Genomic DNA, 19,781 nt, shown 5'->3' with positions numbered 1-19,781 from the left:
ACAAAACTGAGGGGCCAGGCAGGGGGGACTGTGAGACCCGAGCACCACGACTCCTCCATAGACACCGGGCAGAGATGGGCGATATCACCTCTGTCTATAGAACATGAATGGAGACCAGTAGTGAAGGGGATTACAGAACCGGCACACGCTGCAGCGGCCAAAAGAAGCCGCACTGTTATCGCATGTAGCAGAACCCCTCAGGGACCCCCATACACATCCAGCCCGCGCTGAGTGATGACGTAGCGGGGAGCTGCAGTCACCTGACACCAGGCGCTAGTTAACCCCTGCGCTCCTGGTGGTCACTTGTGTATACCAAGGTAATGTACATTATAGTGTGTCTATTACTGCTGCTATTAGCTGTGGAACTACAGGGACCAGGAAGCCTCTGACATCAGCTGTAGAACTACAGGGACCAGGAAGCCTCTGACATCAGCTGTAGAACTACAGGGACCAGGAAGCCTCTGACATCAGCTGTAGAACTACAGGGACCAGGAAGCCTCTGACATCAGCTGTAGAACTACAGGGACCAGGAAGCCTCTGACATCAGCTGTAGAACTACAGGGACCAGGAAGCCTCTGACAACAGCGGTAGAACTACAGGGACCAGGAAGCCTCTGACATCAGCTGTAGAACTACAGGTACCAGGAAGCCTCTGACATCAGCTGTAGAACTACAGGGACCAGGAAGCCTCTGACAGCTGTAGAACTACAGGGACCAGGAAGCCTCTGACAGCTGTAGAACTACAGGGACCAGGAAGCCTCTGACATCAGCTGTAGAACTACAGGGACCAGGAAGCCTCTGACATCAGCTGTAGAACTACAGGGACCAGGAAGCCTCTGACATCAGCGGTAGAACTACAGGGACCAGGAAGCCTCTGACATCAGCTGTAGAACTACAGGTACCAGGAAGCCTCTGACATCAGCTGTAGAACTACAGGGACCAGGAAGCCTCTGACAGCTGTAGAACTACAGGGACCAGGAAGCCTCTGACATCAGCTGTAGAACTACAGGGACCAGGAAGCCTCTGACATCAGCTGTAGAACTACAGGGACCAGGAAGCCTCTGACATCAGCGGTAGAACTACAGGGACCAGGAAGCCTCTGACATCAGCGGTAGAACTACAGGGACCAGAAAGCCTCTGACATCAGCTGTAGAACTACAGGTACCAGGAAGCCTCTGACATCAGCGGTAGAACTACAGGGACCAGGAAGCCTCTGACATCAGCGGTAGAACTACAGGGACCAGAAAGCCTCTGACATCAGCTGTAGAACTACAGGTACCAGGAAGCCTCTGACATCAGCGGTAGAACTACAGGGACCAGGAAGCCTCTGACATCAGCGGTAGAACTACAGGGACCAGGAAGCCTCTGACATCAGCGGTAGAACTACAGGGACCAGGAAGCCTCTGACATCAGCTGTAGAACTACAGGGACCAGGAAGCCTCTGACCCATCAGCGGTAGAACTACAGGGACCAGGAAGCCTCTGACATCAGCTGTAGAACTACAGGTACCAGGAAGCCTCTGACATCAGCGGTAGAACTACAGGTACCAGGAAGCCTCTGACATCAGCGGTAGAACTACAGAAACCAGGAAGCCTCTGACATCAGCTGTAGAACTACAGGGACCAGGACGCCTCTGACATCAGCGGTAGAACTACAGAAACCAGGAAGCCTCTGACATCAGCTGTAGAACTACAGGGACCAGGACGCCTCTGACATCAGCTGTAGAACTACAGGGACCAGGACGCCTCTGACATCAGCTGTAGAACTACTATGATTCAGCCGTTCATCTGACTATTGATTGCAGAAAACGAGGCGTATGCTGCAGAAACCTCATTAAAATGAACAGAACTGATTTTCAGCGGCGGAGGTTTCGGCACCGGGTCTGCCACGTGTGAAGTCGCCTGTTGTGCAGCAAGCCTTGATGTGGCCGACAGGATTGATGGAAAAAAGTGTTATCTCTACTTATCCATTGGCTTTTGGTTTGCAGGTGGCGATTCAGTTCATGCCGGGATCACTGATGGGCGCAGTAGTTGATGTGATTACTTGGGCACTGTGGTGAGGAAGCATCAGTGCTATGCCAACGTAGTCACAGGACAGCTGCACCATGAAGTTCAAATCCAACGTCTGCCTGTCTGCCGCCCTGGTCAGCCTGGCCCTGTGTGTGCTGCTGTGGAGGGATGGAAGATATAAGGTGAGTGTCAGGAACACACCGCCGAGGTGCGCTTAAACAGTGAAGACGCCACAGTGCTCGCACGAGCACCACAGCCTCCTCAAACAGCTGATCAGCGAGGGTGCCGGGAGTCAGACCTAGGGTATTCCCACAATAACGATATATATCGCGATAAATGCTCATTTAGAATAAAAAACACTCAAAACATGCACTTGTGTTTCCTTGTTGTCCCCATACAGTAATATCTCTTAGTTCCCCCCCATCTGATGAGGCGGCCTCCCTGCTCCTCCATTCATTCTCTATGGGAGTGCTGGAGATAGCAGTGATCAGACCTCTTCGGCGCTCCCATAGAAAATGGGACATGCTAGCGGAAAACAGTAATAAGTGGGTTGTTCAGAGTGCGCCCATTGTCAGGAAGGGCACACTGGCATCCTAAACATGCCTTTCAGCCAACTAAAACATTGGGGGTCATTTACTAAAGACCAGCACTTCCCATATGGGTCTTAGTCCCTACACACTGCAGCAGCCATATTACCGCAATCCCAGAGCACAGCGACTGTTATCTCAGCCCCGGCCTCTCCGCGCAGCAGTCCCCGGAGCATAGCGACTGTTATCCAGCGCCGGTCTCCTGGCTTCGGGGGTTTACAGCCGCTAGATGCCTTTGTGACCTAATGGACCTGAGATGACGTTATGCCCCCTGTGACTAGGGTTGTCACAATATCAAAATTTTGATTCGATTTCAATCCCATAAAAAAGTATTGCAATATTTGATACCACAAGAAAAAAAATAAAACAGGCTTCTCTGTGGTACTGCCGGCGGGTGTACAGGCATTTGGGAGGTGACAGGTTCCCTTTTAATATTTTACTTTTTATTTAGTAACTATTAGCCCACTTAGAGGCTAGAACCCTTGTCCTATTCACCCTGATCGATCTCTATTAGGGTGAATAGGATTCTGACACTCTCCTTGCTGCCCTGTGCATAGTGCACACAGCAGCAGGGAGTCTACCATGGCAGCCAGGGCTTCAGAGCCCCGTGATTTCACTGCTGGGGCTCCGACTGGAAGTTGCCACTGCCACCAATGAAGATAATACTGGGTTAAGGGGGGACAAGGCCGCTGCGCCACCAATGATTAAAATACTTAGGGGGGGGTGCACTTCACCACCAATGAATATAATGAACCCTTTAATAAAAATGGAGGCGGCGGGTGCCAGCCATATCACACAGTCGGCACCTGGCCTCAATGACAGGGATCCCGCTGAACCGTGTCAATTAACCCCTCAGGTGCCACACCTGAGAGGGGTTAATTGACGGGTTTGGCGGGATCGCCATGTCCTGACATTGAGGCCGGGTGCTGGCTGTATGATACGGCTGGCACCCGCCGTCTCATTTGTATTAACAGGTTAATTATTATCATTGGTGGCGCAGTGCGACCACCCCCCCCCCCAGTATTATATTCATTAGTGGCGCAGTGCGACCATCCCCCCCAGTATTATATTCATTGGTGGTGCAGCGGCCACAGCCTCTCCCCTCCTCCTTACTGCTAAACTGCGATATTGCCGTTTCTTAATACCGCGGTATATCGTGAATACCGGTATATCGCCCAATCCTAGTCGGACCCCCACCAATCTGATATTAATAACTTAGGCCTCTTGCACACGACCGTATGGCTTTTTCAGTATTTTGCGGTCCGCAAAAAACGGATCCGCAAAAATTACGGATGAGGTCCGTGTCCATTCCGTTTTTTCACGGAACAGCTGGCCCCTGATAGAACAGCACTATCCTTGTTCGTTATGCGGACAATAATAGGACATGTTCTATCTTTGAACGGAAATACGTAAACAGAAGGCATACGGAGTACCTTCCGTTTTTTTTGCGGACCCTTTAAAATGAATGGTTCCATATATGGACCGTGCACAAAACGCAAAAAACGGAACGGAAATGAAAAAAAAAAGATGTTCGTGTGAACGAGCCCTTATCCTGAGGATAGGTCATCCGTGTACTAGCTCTGCACAACCCCTATCATATTTCCCCTAGTTACACCTCACCCTTGATATACTCAGGATAGCCCATCAATATCAGATTGGTGAGGTCTGATCCTGAGGATAGGTCATCAATAGTGAAAGCCTGGAAAATCCCTTTAATATTGGAGACCGATCTCATCCGTGGAACAAATAACCTGAACTAAATTGGGACACATTTCTTCATTCTAATAGTCATTACGGACACTGAGCTTGTATTGTGTCAGGCATTGCTGGTTTATCAGGGTGCACATAGTCATGTGCTGCAGACAACAGTCTGAATGTGGCGGTATTTTACTTCCATAGGCCCGGGCAAAATCAGTCTTTAATTTCCTAAGACCAGCGTCACGACAGCTCTACAAACTGGATGCCGGCTGGCCGAGAAGCCCTGGGGGAATTACAGGAGTGCCCTATGACGTCGCTGTGGATCACCTGAACTCACTGGTTTATGTCGCTCAGGTATTTCATATCTTCTATTAAAAGGTTTGACCAGTTTCTATCACTTCAGCTGAGAACAGGACACACATGTGCAGTAAGCCGGATTGGGACAGATGCACACTGGTGCAATATTAATAGTTTTTAGTTCGTAATGCCAATTGCAGCTTGCGCAGGTATTGTAACAGGGCCCTTTAAGATGTTATAGCTCCCGTACCAGGTGAGGAATGCCAGAGGGGGATAATGTCTCTGTGTAGTCGGTATTGTGTCAACGGGGTCTCCTACCTTGGTACGGCTGGACTCCTGGATCCTGGCTCACTTGCAATAAAATTGAGTGTGGTCAGTAGGAGTAATTGAGGAATGAATGCAATCCAGACAGGAAATATAATCCAACTCGTCTTTACTTAAAGGGCTTCTGTCACCCCATTAAACCGTTTTTTTTTTTTTTCTTTACTAATAATCCCTACACTGCAATTTCATCATACATAAGCTAATTAATGATTTTCGTTCAGTAGAATTTGTTAAAAATCGATTTTTATAATATGTAAATTACCTTGCTACCAGCAAGTAGGGCGGCTACTTGCTGGTAGCAGCCCCATCCTCCGATGGTAATGACGCCCCCTCTGCTTGTTGATTGACAGGGCCAGGGAACGGAATCTTTCTGTGCTGGCCCTGCCTGTTTTGATTCAATATCTGGCGCCTGCGCCGCGGTCGTACCTCTCTTCAATCTGCGCAGGCGCACTGAGAGGCGGCCACTCGCTCGGCCGCTCCATCCTCAATGCGCCTGCGCCGATGACGTCACATCTACACCCGGCGCAGGCGCATTGAGGATCGAGCGACCGAGTGAGTGGCCGCCTCTCAGTGCGCATGCGCAGATTGAAGAGAGGTACGGCCGCGGCGCAGGCGCCAGATATTGAATCAAAACAGGCAGGGCCAGCGGAGAAAGATCCCGTCCGCTGGCCCTGTCAATCAACAAGCGGAGGGGCGTCATTAGGATCGGAGGATGCGGCTGCTACCAGCAAGTAGCCGCCCTACTTGCTGGTAGCAAGGTAATTTACATATTATAAAAATCGATTTTTAACAAATTCTACTGAACGAAAATCATTAATTAGCTTATGTATGATGAGATCGCAGTGTAGGGATTATTAGTAAAGGAAAAAAAAAAAAACGGTTTAATGGGGTGACAGAAGCCCTTTAATGCAGCTTTGAATCCATACAAGATACAGCAATAGTCTTGGGTCCCAGCAGGTATTGGCAATATGTGGCAGGAATCTATATGTATTCTGCTTCTTATCATATGCCTAGTAGAACAGGCAGGTATCTATCTTCTGCTCTGTCTGTAGTCTGCTTGATATGGGCCTGACTAGCTGAAGGAGGAATTTGGCTTCTCCGGGTCTTTGGATAAGTACTCACAGGACTGCTCGCAGGGTATGATGGCTTCTTCCTGGAGATCTTTAGTTCTGGAGATGGCTGCTTGCTTGTCAACCAGCTGAGGTAGATGACTCATGCTGGGAAGGGTGATCCTGGGCCTCAGCCGAGGCTTGGATCCTAGGTTAGGATCCCTGTTTCTGGGAGCTCCTACCAACACAGCCTTCCCCAAGGAGGGGGCTGGTACACACTGGATCTAACTGGTTTCTTCCCTCCCTATGAGGCAGGATGTGGGAACATTCCACACCTCCTCAAAGAGGGGGAAGCTAGATTGGAATGTACTATTCCAGTCTAGCAATACTAAACTGGCTAAGATCCTGTTACATACTGCTGCCACCTGCTGGTGTACATGGAAAATTACAGCAATAATATGAAACAGGCATAAAAAATACATATAATGGAAAATGCAATGTTAGACTACACAAGATGACAATACATATGCACCTGACATGTTGTAGTGGGGAGAAAGAGTTTAGTGACACATGCAGCCAGTAATGATGTGCAGTAGTTTAATAAGAATAATTCCTGCTCAAACGCAGGCCCCCTCCTCACCTATGTGCAGGCTCTGCATCAGGAACATGGCTACTGATGCAGAATCCCGTCATTGGCCTCCACAGTAGGCCAAACCTGCCGATTTCAGTGAGGCTGGCCGACCATCTAATGTATATGGGTGTGTCCTGACAGCAGAAGAAGAGTCAGGCATGTCGGTTTTAAGCGTGTCCAATCCTTATGTTCTCAAGGAAATTAATCTGCATGGAGATGGAGGACACAATGCAGGCACGAGATGACAGGTCTCAGTACTTGGTCAGTTGGAGTCTGCGCTACTTGGAGCACAGCAGGAGATTCACTGAGCAAGCGGTGAGACCGAAATATACAGCACAGGTACGAGATGACAGGTTTTGGTGCTTAAAGAGTAGCAGGCACAAGAAGACAGGGCAACATGAGATGTCTAGCCATGTCAATCCAGGAGGGGGAGACTGAAGCTGAAGGAGTGCAAGAAGCTGGTGCTCCGAGGACTCTGTCCGGCCCCACGGTGCTCCAGTTAGGTTATTTGCATATGAATGAAATGCATTTTTCTCAGCAATGGGGCCACGAATAGTCATAATTAGGGTATCGTTTTTATCAGCATGATCAACCCTATCAGGCTGTATCCCTTGTTTAATAAGGTTGATGATGCTGACAGATGCTCTTTAAAGTTAATAGAATCCACTAGGCTGTGTTCAAACTGGAGTCATGCCTTCCAAGTCTGGTGGTTCCTATATGTCTGCTATCAGATTTTCTATCTGATAACAAAGGAGAGCACTCTGATAACAAAGGAGAGCACTAGGGAAGTCAAATTCACCAAGATAGCATAGTAAAAAAATACACATTAGTCTAAAGTTGGTCAAAACAGATGATTTTAACCCAAACGAACGTTTGAAATTTTACAACGAACAGTTGTTGTAGCCAACCATTATCTTCTGAAAAGAAGTCGGTCATGTTCAATAGTTTAGTCTAATAGTCGTTCATGAATGAGGGATCTTTCTTTGACAGAACGTTTCCAGAAAGATCTTTCTTCCATTGCCCGGAACATGTATGTCAACTTACCTATAGAGGAAACCACAAAGCGTATGCCGTGAAAACGAATGGCCCTGACGGACCCCAGTGACACACAGGTTCCTCTGAGGTGTTCATCATGCGTGCATCGCTCTCTTGTATGTGTGACGAGTGGAGCCTCCAACACTCGAATGGGTCCGCAAATCCGGAGATGCGGAACGGAACCCTACGGAAGCACTACTTCCGCTCCGCAAAAAGATAGAACATGTGCTTGTGCATTGCGGCCCGCAGCACGACCACGGGGCGCACACGCCAGTGTGAAAGAGGCCTAAGACTGGGCCCCCTCTTGCCCTGGGCCCCATAGCAGTCGCATGGTCTGCCGCGCGGTAGTTACGCCCCTGTTAATAACTAATGTCAGATTATTATTGTAAAGTAGCCTCAGTCTGTTTAAAGGAGTTGTCTGGTATGGACAACCCTTAGGGCTCTTTCACACTTGCGTTCTTTTCTTCCGGCATAGAGTTCCGTCGTCGGGGCTCTATGCCGGAAGAATCCTGATCAGTTTTATCCTAATGCATTCTGAATGGAGAGAAATCCGTTCAGGATGCATCAGGATACCTTCAGTTCCGGAACGGAACGTTTTTTGGCCGGAGAAAATACTGCAGCATGCTGCGCTTTTTGCTCCGGCCAAAAATCCTGAAGACTTGCCGCAAGGCCGGATCCGGAATTAATGCCCATTGAAAGGCATTGATCCGGATCCGGCTTTAAGCTAAACGTCGTTTCGGCGCATTGCCGGACCCGACATTTAGCTTTTTCTGAATGGTTACCATGGCTGCCGGGACGCTAAAGTCCTGGCAGCCATGGTAAAGTGTAGTGGGGAGCGGGGGAGCAGTATACTTACCGTCCGTGCGGCTCCCCGGGCGCTCCAGAGTGACATCAGGGCGCCCCAAGCGCATGGATCACGTGATCGCATGGATCACGTCATCCATGCGCATGGGGCGCTCTGACGTCATTCTGGAGCGCCCCGGGAGCCGCACGGACTGTAAGTATACCGCTCCCCCGCTCCCCACTACTACTATGGCAACCAGGACTTTAATAGCGTCCTGGCTGCCATAGTAACACTGAACGCAATTTGAAGACGGATCCGTCTTCAAATGCTTTCAGTACACTTGCGTTTTTCCGGATCCGGAGTGTAATTCCGGCAAGTGGAGTGCACACCGGATCCGGACAACGCAAGTGTGAAAGAGGCCTTAACCACATAACCAGTGCCCTGATAATTTTGCCAGCGTGTCCCTCTGCAGGCGAAATACAGTGATCCCTCAAGATACAATGGCCTCAGGATACAAGATCTCCAACATACAACGTCCAGGGCCATCATAAGGTGAAACTAGACTCAACATTCAATGCCTCAGACACGCATCCAATCAGCCACCATGGCCATGTCTCTGGTAAAACATCTGTATTGGTGGTCTAGTAGCCTATTTGCAGTACATTGCAGTACTGCATGTCCTGTACTGCCCCCTGTCTGTGCCAGGATGAGCTACAGGTGACACTAGGTGTTCCACCAGGTTTTCTGTTGTCCCCTAATGGGCATAATAGTGTGGTCAGGGGTTGTGCAGAATTAGAAAAACTTGGCTGTACCTTCCAAAAACTGTGCCACACCTGTGCATGGGTTCTGTGTGGTATTGGAGCTTGGCTCCATTGAAGTGAATGGGGCTGAGCTGTAGTACCTCATACAACCTGCAGAGATGTGTGGCAGTCTAGCTGGAAGAAAGAATCAGTGCTTTTCTAGTCCTGGACAACCTCTTTAGAAAGAGAACAAAAGTGGAACAGAACTGCCAGACTCGGTTAGAAGTCAGAAGAAACAGTTAACATCCTTTACAAAAACGCACCCACCTTGTAAAGACGGAACATGACTCCAGTGGGAACAGAGCCTTGTTGGCTTCTTGTTAAAGGGGTTCCTCTGGATAGATCATCAGCATCTGATTGGTGGGGGTCTGACACCCAGGACCCCTGCCGATCAGCTGTTTGAGAAGGCAGCTGATCGGCGGGGGTCCCGGGTGTCGGACCCCCGCCGATCAGATGCTGATGATCTATCAAGAGGCTAGATCATCAGTTTAAACAAACTGCAGAACCCCTTTAAATAGCAGCAAAGGGGCATGTTCTTGTAAAAAAAAATATATATATATAAATAACTAGACTATTGCTATTTTTATATCGCATTTGTGTTGCCCTAGAGAGGGGATAATGTGTCCAAAGTGCTGGTCTTTACAGAGGACGGATACTTCAAGACCGCCTGGAAAACACACACACTTGAGATGCCTCATGGTATATTTGCAGTGACTGATGAGAAAAACGTAAAGTCCATCTGGATAACGGACGTGGGGCAAGGTAAGTGCACTTATGTCTGGGATGAGACAACCCTTTAAAGGGCTTTCCTGAGATTATTTAACTGATCGGCTATCCTCAGGATAGGTCATCAGTATCTGATTAGGGGTGGTCTGACACCCAGGACCCCGCCGATCAGCTGTTTGAGAATGCACCTATGCTGTGAAGAGGCTGCTGCTTTCACCACAATGCCGCTGTGCCGATGTCCGACCCTGATCGATCAGATATTGATTACCTGTCCTTGATCACTGGACATGTTTACAGGGGACAGTGATCAGCGATCATCAGCCCAAGAGAAAGGCCCTTTAGACGTTTAGGGCAGATCCACAGGATATGTAATAAAAGTCTGGTAGATGTAGGTCCCATCAGGTGAATGGAGAGAGATGTGCATGGGCGACCACTTCTCCTGTTCTGGTCTCGGTGGTGGGACCCCCATGTATCAGTCATTTATGGAGTTTCCTGTGTACAGTCGTGGCCAAAAGTTTTGAGAATTACATAAATATTGGAAATTGGAAAAGTTGCTGCTTAAGTTTTTATAATAGCAATTTGCATATACTCCAGAATGTTATGAAGAGTGATCAGATGAATTGCATAGTCCTTCTTTGCCATGAAAATTAACTTAATCCCCAAAAAACCTTTCCACTGCATTTCATTGCTGTCATTAAAGGACCTGCTGAGATCATTTCAGTAATCGTCTTGTTAACTCAGGTGAGAATGTTGACGAGCACAAGGCTGGAGATCATTATGTCAGGCTGATTGGGTAAAAAATGGCAGACTTGACATGTTAAAAGGAGGGTGATGCTTGAAATCATTGTTCTTCCATTGTTAACCATGGTGACCTGCAAAGATACTCATGCAGCCATCATTGCGTTGCATAAAAATGGCTTCACAGGCAAGGATATTGTGGCTACTAAGATTGCACCTCAATCAACAATTTATAGGATCATCAAGAACTTCAAGGAAAGAGGTTCAATTCTTGTGAAGAAGGCTTCAGGGCGTCCAAGAAAGTCCAGCAAGCGTCAGGATCATCTCCTAAAGAGGATTCAGCTGCGGGATCGGAGTGCCACCAGTGCAGAGCTTGCTCAGGAATGGCAGCAGGCAGATGTGAGCGCATCTGCACGCACAGTGAGACGAAGACTTTTGGAAGATGGCCTGGTGTCAAGAAGGGCAGCAAAGAAGCCACTTCTCTCCAAAAAAAACATCAGGGACAGATTGATCTTCTGCAGAAAGTATGGTGAATGGACTGCTGAGGACTGGGGCAAAGTCATATTCTCCTATGAAGCCTCTTTCCGATTGTTTGGGGCATCTGGAAAAAGGCTTGTCCGGAGAAGAAAGGTGAGCGCTACCATCAGTCCTGTGTCATGCCAACAGTAAAGCATCCTGAGACCATTCATGTGTGGGGTTGCTTCTCATCCAAGGGAGTGGGCTCACTCACAATTTTGCCCAAAAACACAGCCATGAATAAAGAATGGTACCAAAACACCCTCCAACAGCAACTTCTTCCAACAATCCAACAACAGTTTGGTGAAGAACAATGCATTTTCCAGCACGATTGATCACCGTGCCATAAGGCAAAAGTGATAACGATGTGGCTCGGGGACCAAAACGTTGACATTTTGGGTCCATGGCCTGGAAACTCCCCAGATCTTAATCCCATTGAGAACTTGTGGTCAATCCTCAAGAGGCGGGTGGACAAACAAAAACCCACTAATTCTGACAAACTCCAAGAAGTGATTATGAAAGAATGGGTTGCTATCAGTCAGGAATTGGCCCAGAAGTTGATTGAGAGCATGCCCAGTCGAATTACAGAGGTCCTGAAAAAGAAGGGCCAACACTGCAAATACTGACTCTTTCAATAAATGTCATGTAATTGTCGATAAAAGCCTTTGAAACGTATGAAGTGCGTGTAATTATATTTCACTACATCACAGAAACAACTGAAACAAAGATCTAAAAGCAGTTTAGCACCAAACTTTGTGAAAACTAATATTTGTGTCATTCTCAAAACTTTTGGCCACGACTGTATATGCCATAACATCTAAGATAGGAAAACCCTTCACGAAACTGAAAGAGCATCAAATAGGACAGTGGGGAGGTTCTAATCATTGATCCTCACAAATCTAATGGTCCGTGCTAAAATAATCTGTTACCATGATCCTGGGCTATTATCTGCAGTAATAGATGAGTAGTACTGAAAATAAGGAGTCCAGATCCTTATTTTTTTTAAATAACTGACCCCCTTCCCTATTGTTAGCTCTCAAAGCTGCGCTGAAATATACAGTCCGGACTGTGTATGCACAGCAGTCCCGACAATACATTTCAGTGCAGCTTTAAAGGGGTTTTGCACCATTGCTGGGTTTGGCTGGCTCCCCCACTTTGGCAAACCTGCAAAGAGAAGCATACTTACCTGCCTCCCAGCGCTGGCTCCCGGCTACTTCTCTTCCCGGCCTCAGCTTCTCCGCCTGGCTCCCAGGATGTAAACTTCCCCTCTGATGCTGCTTTTGTCCAGGAAAACCAAAAATCGGACAGTGTAAATAAAACCAGTCAGATCCTTTGTTTCCTCATTCCTTCTACTTGATGTAAGTACTGTGCGCAGGTCCTGATACTGTGTGCACAGAGCGCAGTACTGACTGCATTACATCGTGGGGGTTTTATCACGTAATAGCTTTCCTGTCATTACCTTCTGCAGGACCTTATGGACACACGGTAAAACAGTACTCTCCATCTGGAGTGCTCCTTAAAACCCTGGGGACACCAGGTATAGCCGGCTCTCGTCTGAGTCCCCTCCAGTTCGATCAGCCTGCAGACATCTTCATTAAGGAGGAAGATGAAATCTATATTGTGGATGGAGATGGAGGGATGAACAACAGGCTTCTCAAGCTGACGGATGGTACGTCTCTAGATTGATGGGACTGAGTGGTTGCACCATCTGGAGAACCCCGTCCTCAAATCTAAAAGGTCCAGGCAGTTGATACATTTCCATGGCAGCTGTTATCAGTAGGAGGTGTGCGTTTCTAGAGAGGAATTATAGGGTTATGTGGTGCCCTTTCAAATACATAGTCAGGACATGATCAGGGCATTGCCGTGCTCTCCACTTAGGCTAATGGTGGGCAGTGAGAGTGGAGACCCCCATATGATCTCCATATCATATAATAGGGCCTATGGAAAGGCTTTGGACCAATGAGATGACCCCTTTAAGCTGCTCCTCTGATCTTGTATCTACAATTATTTGAAGTCAGATGGATAAAGATCCCGCAGATCATATGGATTAATGCTGGTGTATTTGTTGACAGAGTCCCTTTAAGTGGAATTCTAAGGGATCTGCTCCATACATTTCTTTTTTATGTCTTAGAACGCTTTGATTTTGTTTTAGACTTCAGCTTGCAGTGGACTCTGGGAGGCAATGGAACGAAACCTTCCCAATTTTACATACCTCACAGCGTGGCCATGGATGACGTTGGTCGTGTAAGTATATATGATATTCATCCTATGGTTCACATATCGGTGTAAACTATAGTTACTACTTGGTTCTTTCTACATTTTGCTAATATCTATCTTTTTCAGTATAACTTTTAATAACTTTTCCAATTACACACACTGGCAAAATAACACACCCAGATAGAAATGTCGGATTGCTGTAAAACTCGGCATGCTGTTATGGTATATGATCACAGGTGTGCTCTGATTAGACACTGGGTCTTGCCACAAGAGTGTAAAAGTGTTTCCCCTGTGCCCTTTAAAAAGGCTCTCAGAGGTTACTTTTGAGTAGTGTACCACTTGGTGAGGGATTGTTGCCCACTAGCTATGCTTCTACAACAGTGTTCCACAACTCCAGTCCTCCGGGCCCACCTCCCGGTCATGATTTGAGAAGATCCCACAGAATGAATACCTGGGGTGAGTCCTGATGCACTGACACTAATTATATCACCTGCTCAATACTAAGGAAATCCTGAAAACATGACCGGCAGGTGGGTCCTGAGGACTGGAGTTGAGGAACACGGCTCTACAACATACATTTTGCCCAGTTCCCAGACTTGCACACCCCTGTCACTGCCCGCACTGTTTGCAGGTGCTCAGTAAAAGGACGTATGATGTCATGGCACCCATTTCGTGTCCTGCCATTGCCTGGACAACCACCATTGCCTTTGTCATGAACTAGAAACTATGGACTGGAACCGTATCGTCTTTAGCGACAACAGGTTGTGTTTGGGATCTGACGATGGTTGGGTTTGAGCATGGAGGCCTCGTGGTGAGCGTCTCAATCCTGCCTTTGCTGTGGAGCGACACACTGCCCACCTGGTGGTGTGGTGATCTGCGGAGCCATCACAAACGACAGTCGGTCACCCCTAGTAGTGATGTGTGCAGGACATCCTGTGCCCACATCTGTTCCTCTCATGGCAGGGCTCCTAACTGGCATATTTCAGCTAGATAATGCTCATCCACACACAGCAATGGTTTCTCAGATTGTAACATTTCCTTGGCTGCCCATTCACCAGATTTATTGCAAATTGACCATTTATGGGACCAGCTGGGACGCCAGCTACAGCAATCTAAGAGTGTGCAGGACCTACAGACCCGGCTGTAACATCTGTGGGCAAATGTGCTGCAGGATACCGTACAGAACCTGTGTGCCTCCATGCTGTATCTCAGGGACGCTCAACCGGCGGCCCTCCAGCTGTTGTAAAACTACAACTCCCACCGTGCCCTTCTGTAAGCTGTCTGGGAATGATGGGACACACATCAGATAGTAACACACATCCTTTTTTTTCTCATCTGTTTTTATTTCCTGAACATTATTATGGTGGCGGCCATCTTGCCTGAGCTGTTCTTAGCAGCATTTAGAAAGCATTAAGAAAATTACTTTATGGCAGCCCCATGGTCCATAGACACAATGGTCAGGAGCGGAACCTATGGACTTTTTGTGGACATGCTCTGTGACCTGTGCAGAGGTCATTGTACAAGAAAAGAATAGGACATGTTTTTTTTTTTTTTGCGGAGCCGCGGCCCAGAAGTTCGGGGCTGCACTCCGGAAATGCGGATGCGGAGAGCACATAGTTCCGGCCCCATAGAGAATAAATGGGTCTGCACCCGTTCCCAATATTGCGGAACGGATGCGGACCCATTTGCGTACGTGTGAATGGACCCTAATCCTGAACTTTAGAAGTGCATCCCAATCTACCCCACCCGAGTAAAATCTCTACATTCACCCCTGTCCCATCAGTTTGATTGTTCAAGGGCTATATTGGAAACAAAATGGATTTTATTTAAGTCGCCCCAGGTATATGGTCAAGTGTCACCTTTGCTTATCCGCTTGCACAGAAGTTTTTAATGATGGCAAAAAGACTGGTGTCCTCTAGTCCTCATTTCGATGTTCCGTGAGGATGCATCCATAGAGTTGTCACCTTTCTCTGCTCACCTACTTCCACCGTCCCCTATTTGTATTTGTCTCTATATATGTAGATCTGGGTGGCAGATCGTGGGAATAAAAGGATCCAGGTGTTTGATGCTATGACCGCAGAATGGATTGGAACCTGGGACAGCTGTTTCACAGAAGATGGCCCTTATTCAGTCAGGTATGGATGCCCCTCCTAAAATATACACTCAGTTCATTGTAAAAATGTTGCAGATAAAAAGGGTCATTTATTAAGACTGGCGTTTTAGACACGTTGTTAATATACCCTGTAGCTGGCGGTGGATCTACCGGAGTTATTTGGAGGCACCAGCCTCTACATAATTTCGGCGGATCCACCGCCGCTTCTAAATGTAAAACGGCTTCATTGCTGTCTTACATTTAGACCATTTTCTAAACCAGACATAGAAAGTGATAAATACAACGGGCCACCTATGCCATGCCTACTTTTTTAGACCGGGAAAAGTCGCAGATTGTGGCGCAAAGGACCTTCGTGCTGCAATCTGCGCCAGAAATACGCCTAATTTAGGTGTATTTCTGGCTAGTAAAGATCTTTTCTGATAAAATCTCGGATATTACAAGCTGTAGTGTTGTGAAGAGCTTGGTACTCGGCAGGCGCCATCTGCCAGCAGTTAAAATTGTTTCAGAATGTAAACGATCCTTATGTTGCGTGTAATGAAAAGAAATCAGACTTGAAACTGCAATGTGTACTTCGTGTCAGTGCACAGGCGATACATTAGGCATATCTGTGGTAGCTCTGTATGTAGACATTTACGAGAACTTGTTTCCATATGATGCAGTTAAAGGGTTTTTTGTGGACTTTAAAGGGGTTATTCAACCCCTATAATGATCTCCCTAATGATAGGGCTCCTCATATGGATTATACTTACCCCGCTCCCTGTGTCGCTCCTGATCTCCGCATGGGGGGGATTGGGACGCAGCCAAAATCAGGCCATGACTGGGACGAGCCTCCCTAGCATCACCCGCAATACTAGGGAGGCTTGTCCCCGTCATGACCTGCTATTGGCTGTACCCCCGTCGCCGGATGTTTTGATCCGCATGACAGGGAGATGCAGTGGCGGCCGTGCCGGGATCAGAAGCGACGCTGGTGCCGGGGAGCGGGGTAAGTATAATCCATATGAGGAGCCCAGGCATTACTGATGACATGGTCCATAGGATAGGCGCTCCATATCAGATGTGGCGATCGCTGCACCTCTGTACACGTGCCTGGTCGCTGCAGCTCTGTACACGTGCCTGGTTACTGGTGCTCTGTACACGTGCCTGGTTACTGCAGCTCTGTACACGTGCCTGGTTACTGGTGCTCTGTACACGTGCCCGGTTACTGGTGCTCTGTACACGTGCCCGGTTACTGCAGCTCTGTACACGTGCCCGGTTGCTGCAGCTCTGTACACGTGCCCGGTTGCTGCAGCTCCGTACACGTGCCCGGTTGCTGCAGCTCCGTACACGTGCCCAATTGCTGCAGCTCCGTACACGTGCCCGGTTGCTGCAGCTCCGTACACGTGCCCGGTTGCTGCAGCTCCGTACACGTGCCCGGTTGCTGCAGCTCCGTACACGTGCCCGGTTGCTGCAGCTCCGTACACGTGCCCGGTTGCTGCAGCTCCGTACACGTGCCCGGTTGCTGCAGCTCCGTACACGTGCCCGGTTGCTGCAGCTCCGTACACGTGCCCGGTTGCTGCAGCTCCGTACACGTGCCCGGTTGCTGCAGCTCCGTACACGTGCCCGGTTGCTGCAGCTCCGTACACGTGCCCGGTTGCTGCAGCTCCGTACACGTGCCCGGTTGCTGCAGCTCCGTACACGTGCCCGGTTGCTGCAGCTCTGCTCCCTGCCACAGTTCTCCACTTTAAATCTGCAATCAGAAAGGTTGTAAAATGTGTCATTATTTCCGTCCTCTAGGTTTACATCGGACAAGAAGTATGTTGTCGTGGCCCAGCTGAACATAAGCAGACTGCTTTTCTTGGCTGTACCTCCAGTCGGGGCAATTGGAGACTGCAATGTTGTCAACACCATCCAGATGGCTGATGGGGTCCGACCTCACCTTGTAGATGTCAATGTTGAAACCGGTTCCATATATGTTGCAGAACTTGGTGCTGAACAAGTTCAAAAATATGTGCCCCTTTAAGAAAAAGAGCTATAACTGAGAAGTAACACTAGAACTCTCTAGGATGACGTCTTGAATCCTGCAACTGCTGGTGCCATTCACTGTAGCTTCTTCTATTTCCTTCACTTTTGTTGAGAAGTCTTTATGATTGTGACCTTTTAAGTGTAAGTGTGTTTATGTCATATCCTATGTAAATGTTCCGTTTCCCTTATATTGAGGGAACGCTCTATGAATTCTTTCAATCTCATTTGAAGTGGTTGTCCACTCTTTTGCATATGATGGCCCATCCTCAGGATAGACCATCAATATCTGATCATGGGGGTCCAGCACCCAGTACCCCACCATTCAGCTGTTCTGGAGTTTCACGGGCGCTGGAACAACCGCTCAATCCGTTGTGCAGTGGACAGAGCTGATAACGGCAGTGCTGCTCCTTTATTCTAGACGGCATCCACAGGCCATGCATTAATCTATTGCTCCTCAGCATCATTTCTAAACCTCTTCATTGAGGAGTTTAGTAAACATTTGGATTTAAATGCATAAGCCCCCCTACCACATCAAGGTGGCCTCTGTTGAGTGGGTCCTTACTCCCTACCTCCTTCACTCACTTCAGTAGGAGCAGTGCTGCAGTTAGACCCCCGCCTATCAGTTACTGATGGTCTATCCGCACTTGTCAAGGAGTGGACAACCCCTTTAATAGTTCAGATCTAAGTTTCCACCAAAACTGTCTTGATAGGCCATAATCTTGCAAGTCTCAAAGAGGAAGACAGATGCCAATGGCTTACACATATAATGATGAGATTACTTTAGTATACCGACCATTATTTTTATCTTGGAAGGTCTCTGCCCTTAAGCCTCATTTCTCCAATTTTTAGGATTCCTTCACACTTGAACTTGGGGGTAACTATCTCTCCTTGGGGAGAGCACTTTCATTGGCATGATGAGACTTATAGGCCATACATGCTCCTCTGGAATTCTGGGAAGAAATGAATGCAAATGAGCTCTTACCAAGATCTGCCTCTGATGCCACCAGATGTAAGGCAGCTATCCTATAAGTCAATGTTCAACCCTTTAAATAGGCCTTGAGACATGACTTGGATATATAGGATACCTTACATCTGGTGACATTAGAGACAGAGCTTGTTAAAAGCTCATCTGCATCCCTTTCTTTCCAGAGGAGCATGTATGTCCTATAAGTCTCCTCACACCGATTAAGGAGAGATAGTACCCCCCAAATCCTGACTTAGGCCTCTCACCCAGTTAAGCCAGTACTCTCTGCTCTGCACTGATGAAAGGCAATCACCCCCAAACAGCAGATGAGATGCTGGCTTATTTAATATCCAAATCATGTCTCAAGACCTATTTAAAGGGTCAAGCATTGAGTTATAGGATATAGCTGCCTTACACCTGGTGGCATTAGAGGCAGAGCTTGTTAGGAGCACATTTGTATCCCTTCCATTTACACTTAAATACACTCCTACAATACCAAGCTGTTTTGTGGTCCATGTGGTTTAGTATTATGTCCTTCCCCCCCTTCCTTTTCCAGTATCTGAAAATCGTAATTGGGTTAATATTCTGCTCTGACCTTAGAAACTTTGCTATCTCTGTCAAGTCATTTTAAGGTATTGTCTGGTACTCGCCTTGTTGTATATAGTTTTTTGGGACATCTCTATTCTTATTTTGGTGAATTCTTATGTATTATTATTTGTACTGGAACAGTCAAGAAATAATAAAAGGTGAAATGTTTGTCATTCTGGATTAAAGGGGCTTTCCATACATTAATCAGACCTTCATCTAAATGTGAGGGCCCCATTTCCAGTTTTCAGGTGGCTGCTTGCAGGGTCACTTGTTTACAGGATTGTCGGCCAGACCCTCAACTGTCACACTTATGGCATGCAGTAAGGGCAGGGGACCATATGCTTGTGAGTCTATAAAGGGGTTGTCCAGGATTAGAAAAAACTGCTTTCTTCCAAAAACAGCACCATCCCTGTCCACAAGTTGTGTATGGTTTTGCAGCTCTGTTCCATTGACTCTAATGGGACAAAGCTGTAATAACAGGCACAACCCATGGGCAGTGCTGTTTTTTAAAGAAAGCAGTCATGTTCTTCTAATCCTGAACAACCCCTTGAAGATTTTGGCCTATCCAACCACTAGCAGCATCGGGTAAGTGACTTAAAAACAAGTGAAAACACACCTATGGCTGCTCATAGCGGTACTGTCTCACTTTTATCTCATGTCGCATTGTGCTGGCTGGGAGTCATCCCGCACTGCTGGCAAGTGTCC

The 19,781-nt window shown here is 47.7% G+C and overlaps 1 protein-coding gene across 2 annotated transcripts; it reads left to right on the top strand.

Moving 5' to 3' along the window:
• The first annotated feature begins 190 nt into the window (after window positions 1-190).
• On the top strand, window positions 191-18,002 carry NHLRC3 (NHL repeat containing 3). Of its 2 annotated transcripts, none has more exons than XM_040426089.1 (8): window positions 191-317; window positions 1,987-2,190; window positions 4,495-4,647; window positions 9,822-9,975; window positions 12,662-12,862; window positions 13,346-13,437; window positions 15,433-15,545; window positions 17,297-18,002. In XM_040426089.1, exons 2-8 carry the CDS (start codon window positions 2,104-2,106, stop codon window positions 17,520-17,522), a joined length of 1,026 nt encoding a protein of 341 aa, XP_040282023.1. In that variant the 5' UTR covers window positions 191-317; window positions 1,987-2,103; the 3' UTR covers window positions 17,523-18,002. The 2 variants fall into 2 exon arrangements, with proteins under 2 accessions (XP_040282023.1, XP_040282024.1); XM_040426090.1 differs by lacking the exon at window positions 191-317 and adding an exon at window positions 1,486-1,504.
• The last annotated feature ends 1,779 nt before the right edge of the window (window positions 18,003-19,781 follow it).

This window comes from Bufo bufo, chromosome 3 (assembly GCF_905171765.1).
Source record: "Bufo bufo chromosome 3, aBufBuf1.1, whole genome shotgun sequence".
Taxonomy (NCBI): Eukaryota; Metazoa; Chordata; class Amphibia; order Anura; family Bufonidae; genus Bufo; species Bufo bufo.
Note: the sequence above shows the minus strand (reverse complement) of the source record. Positions and strands in the feature narration are given on the sequence as shown.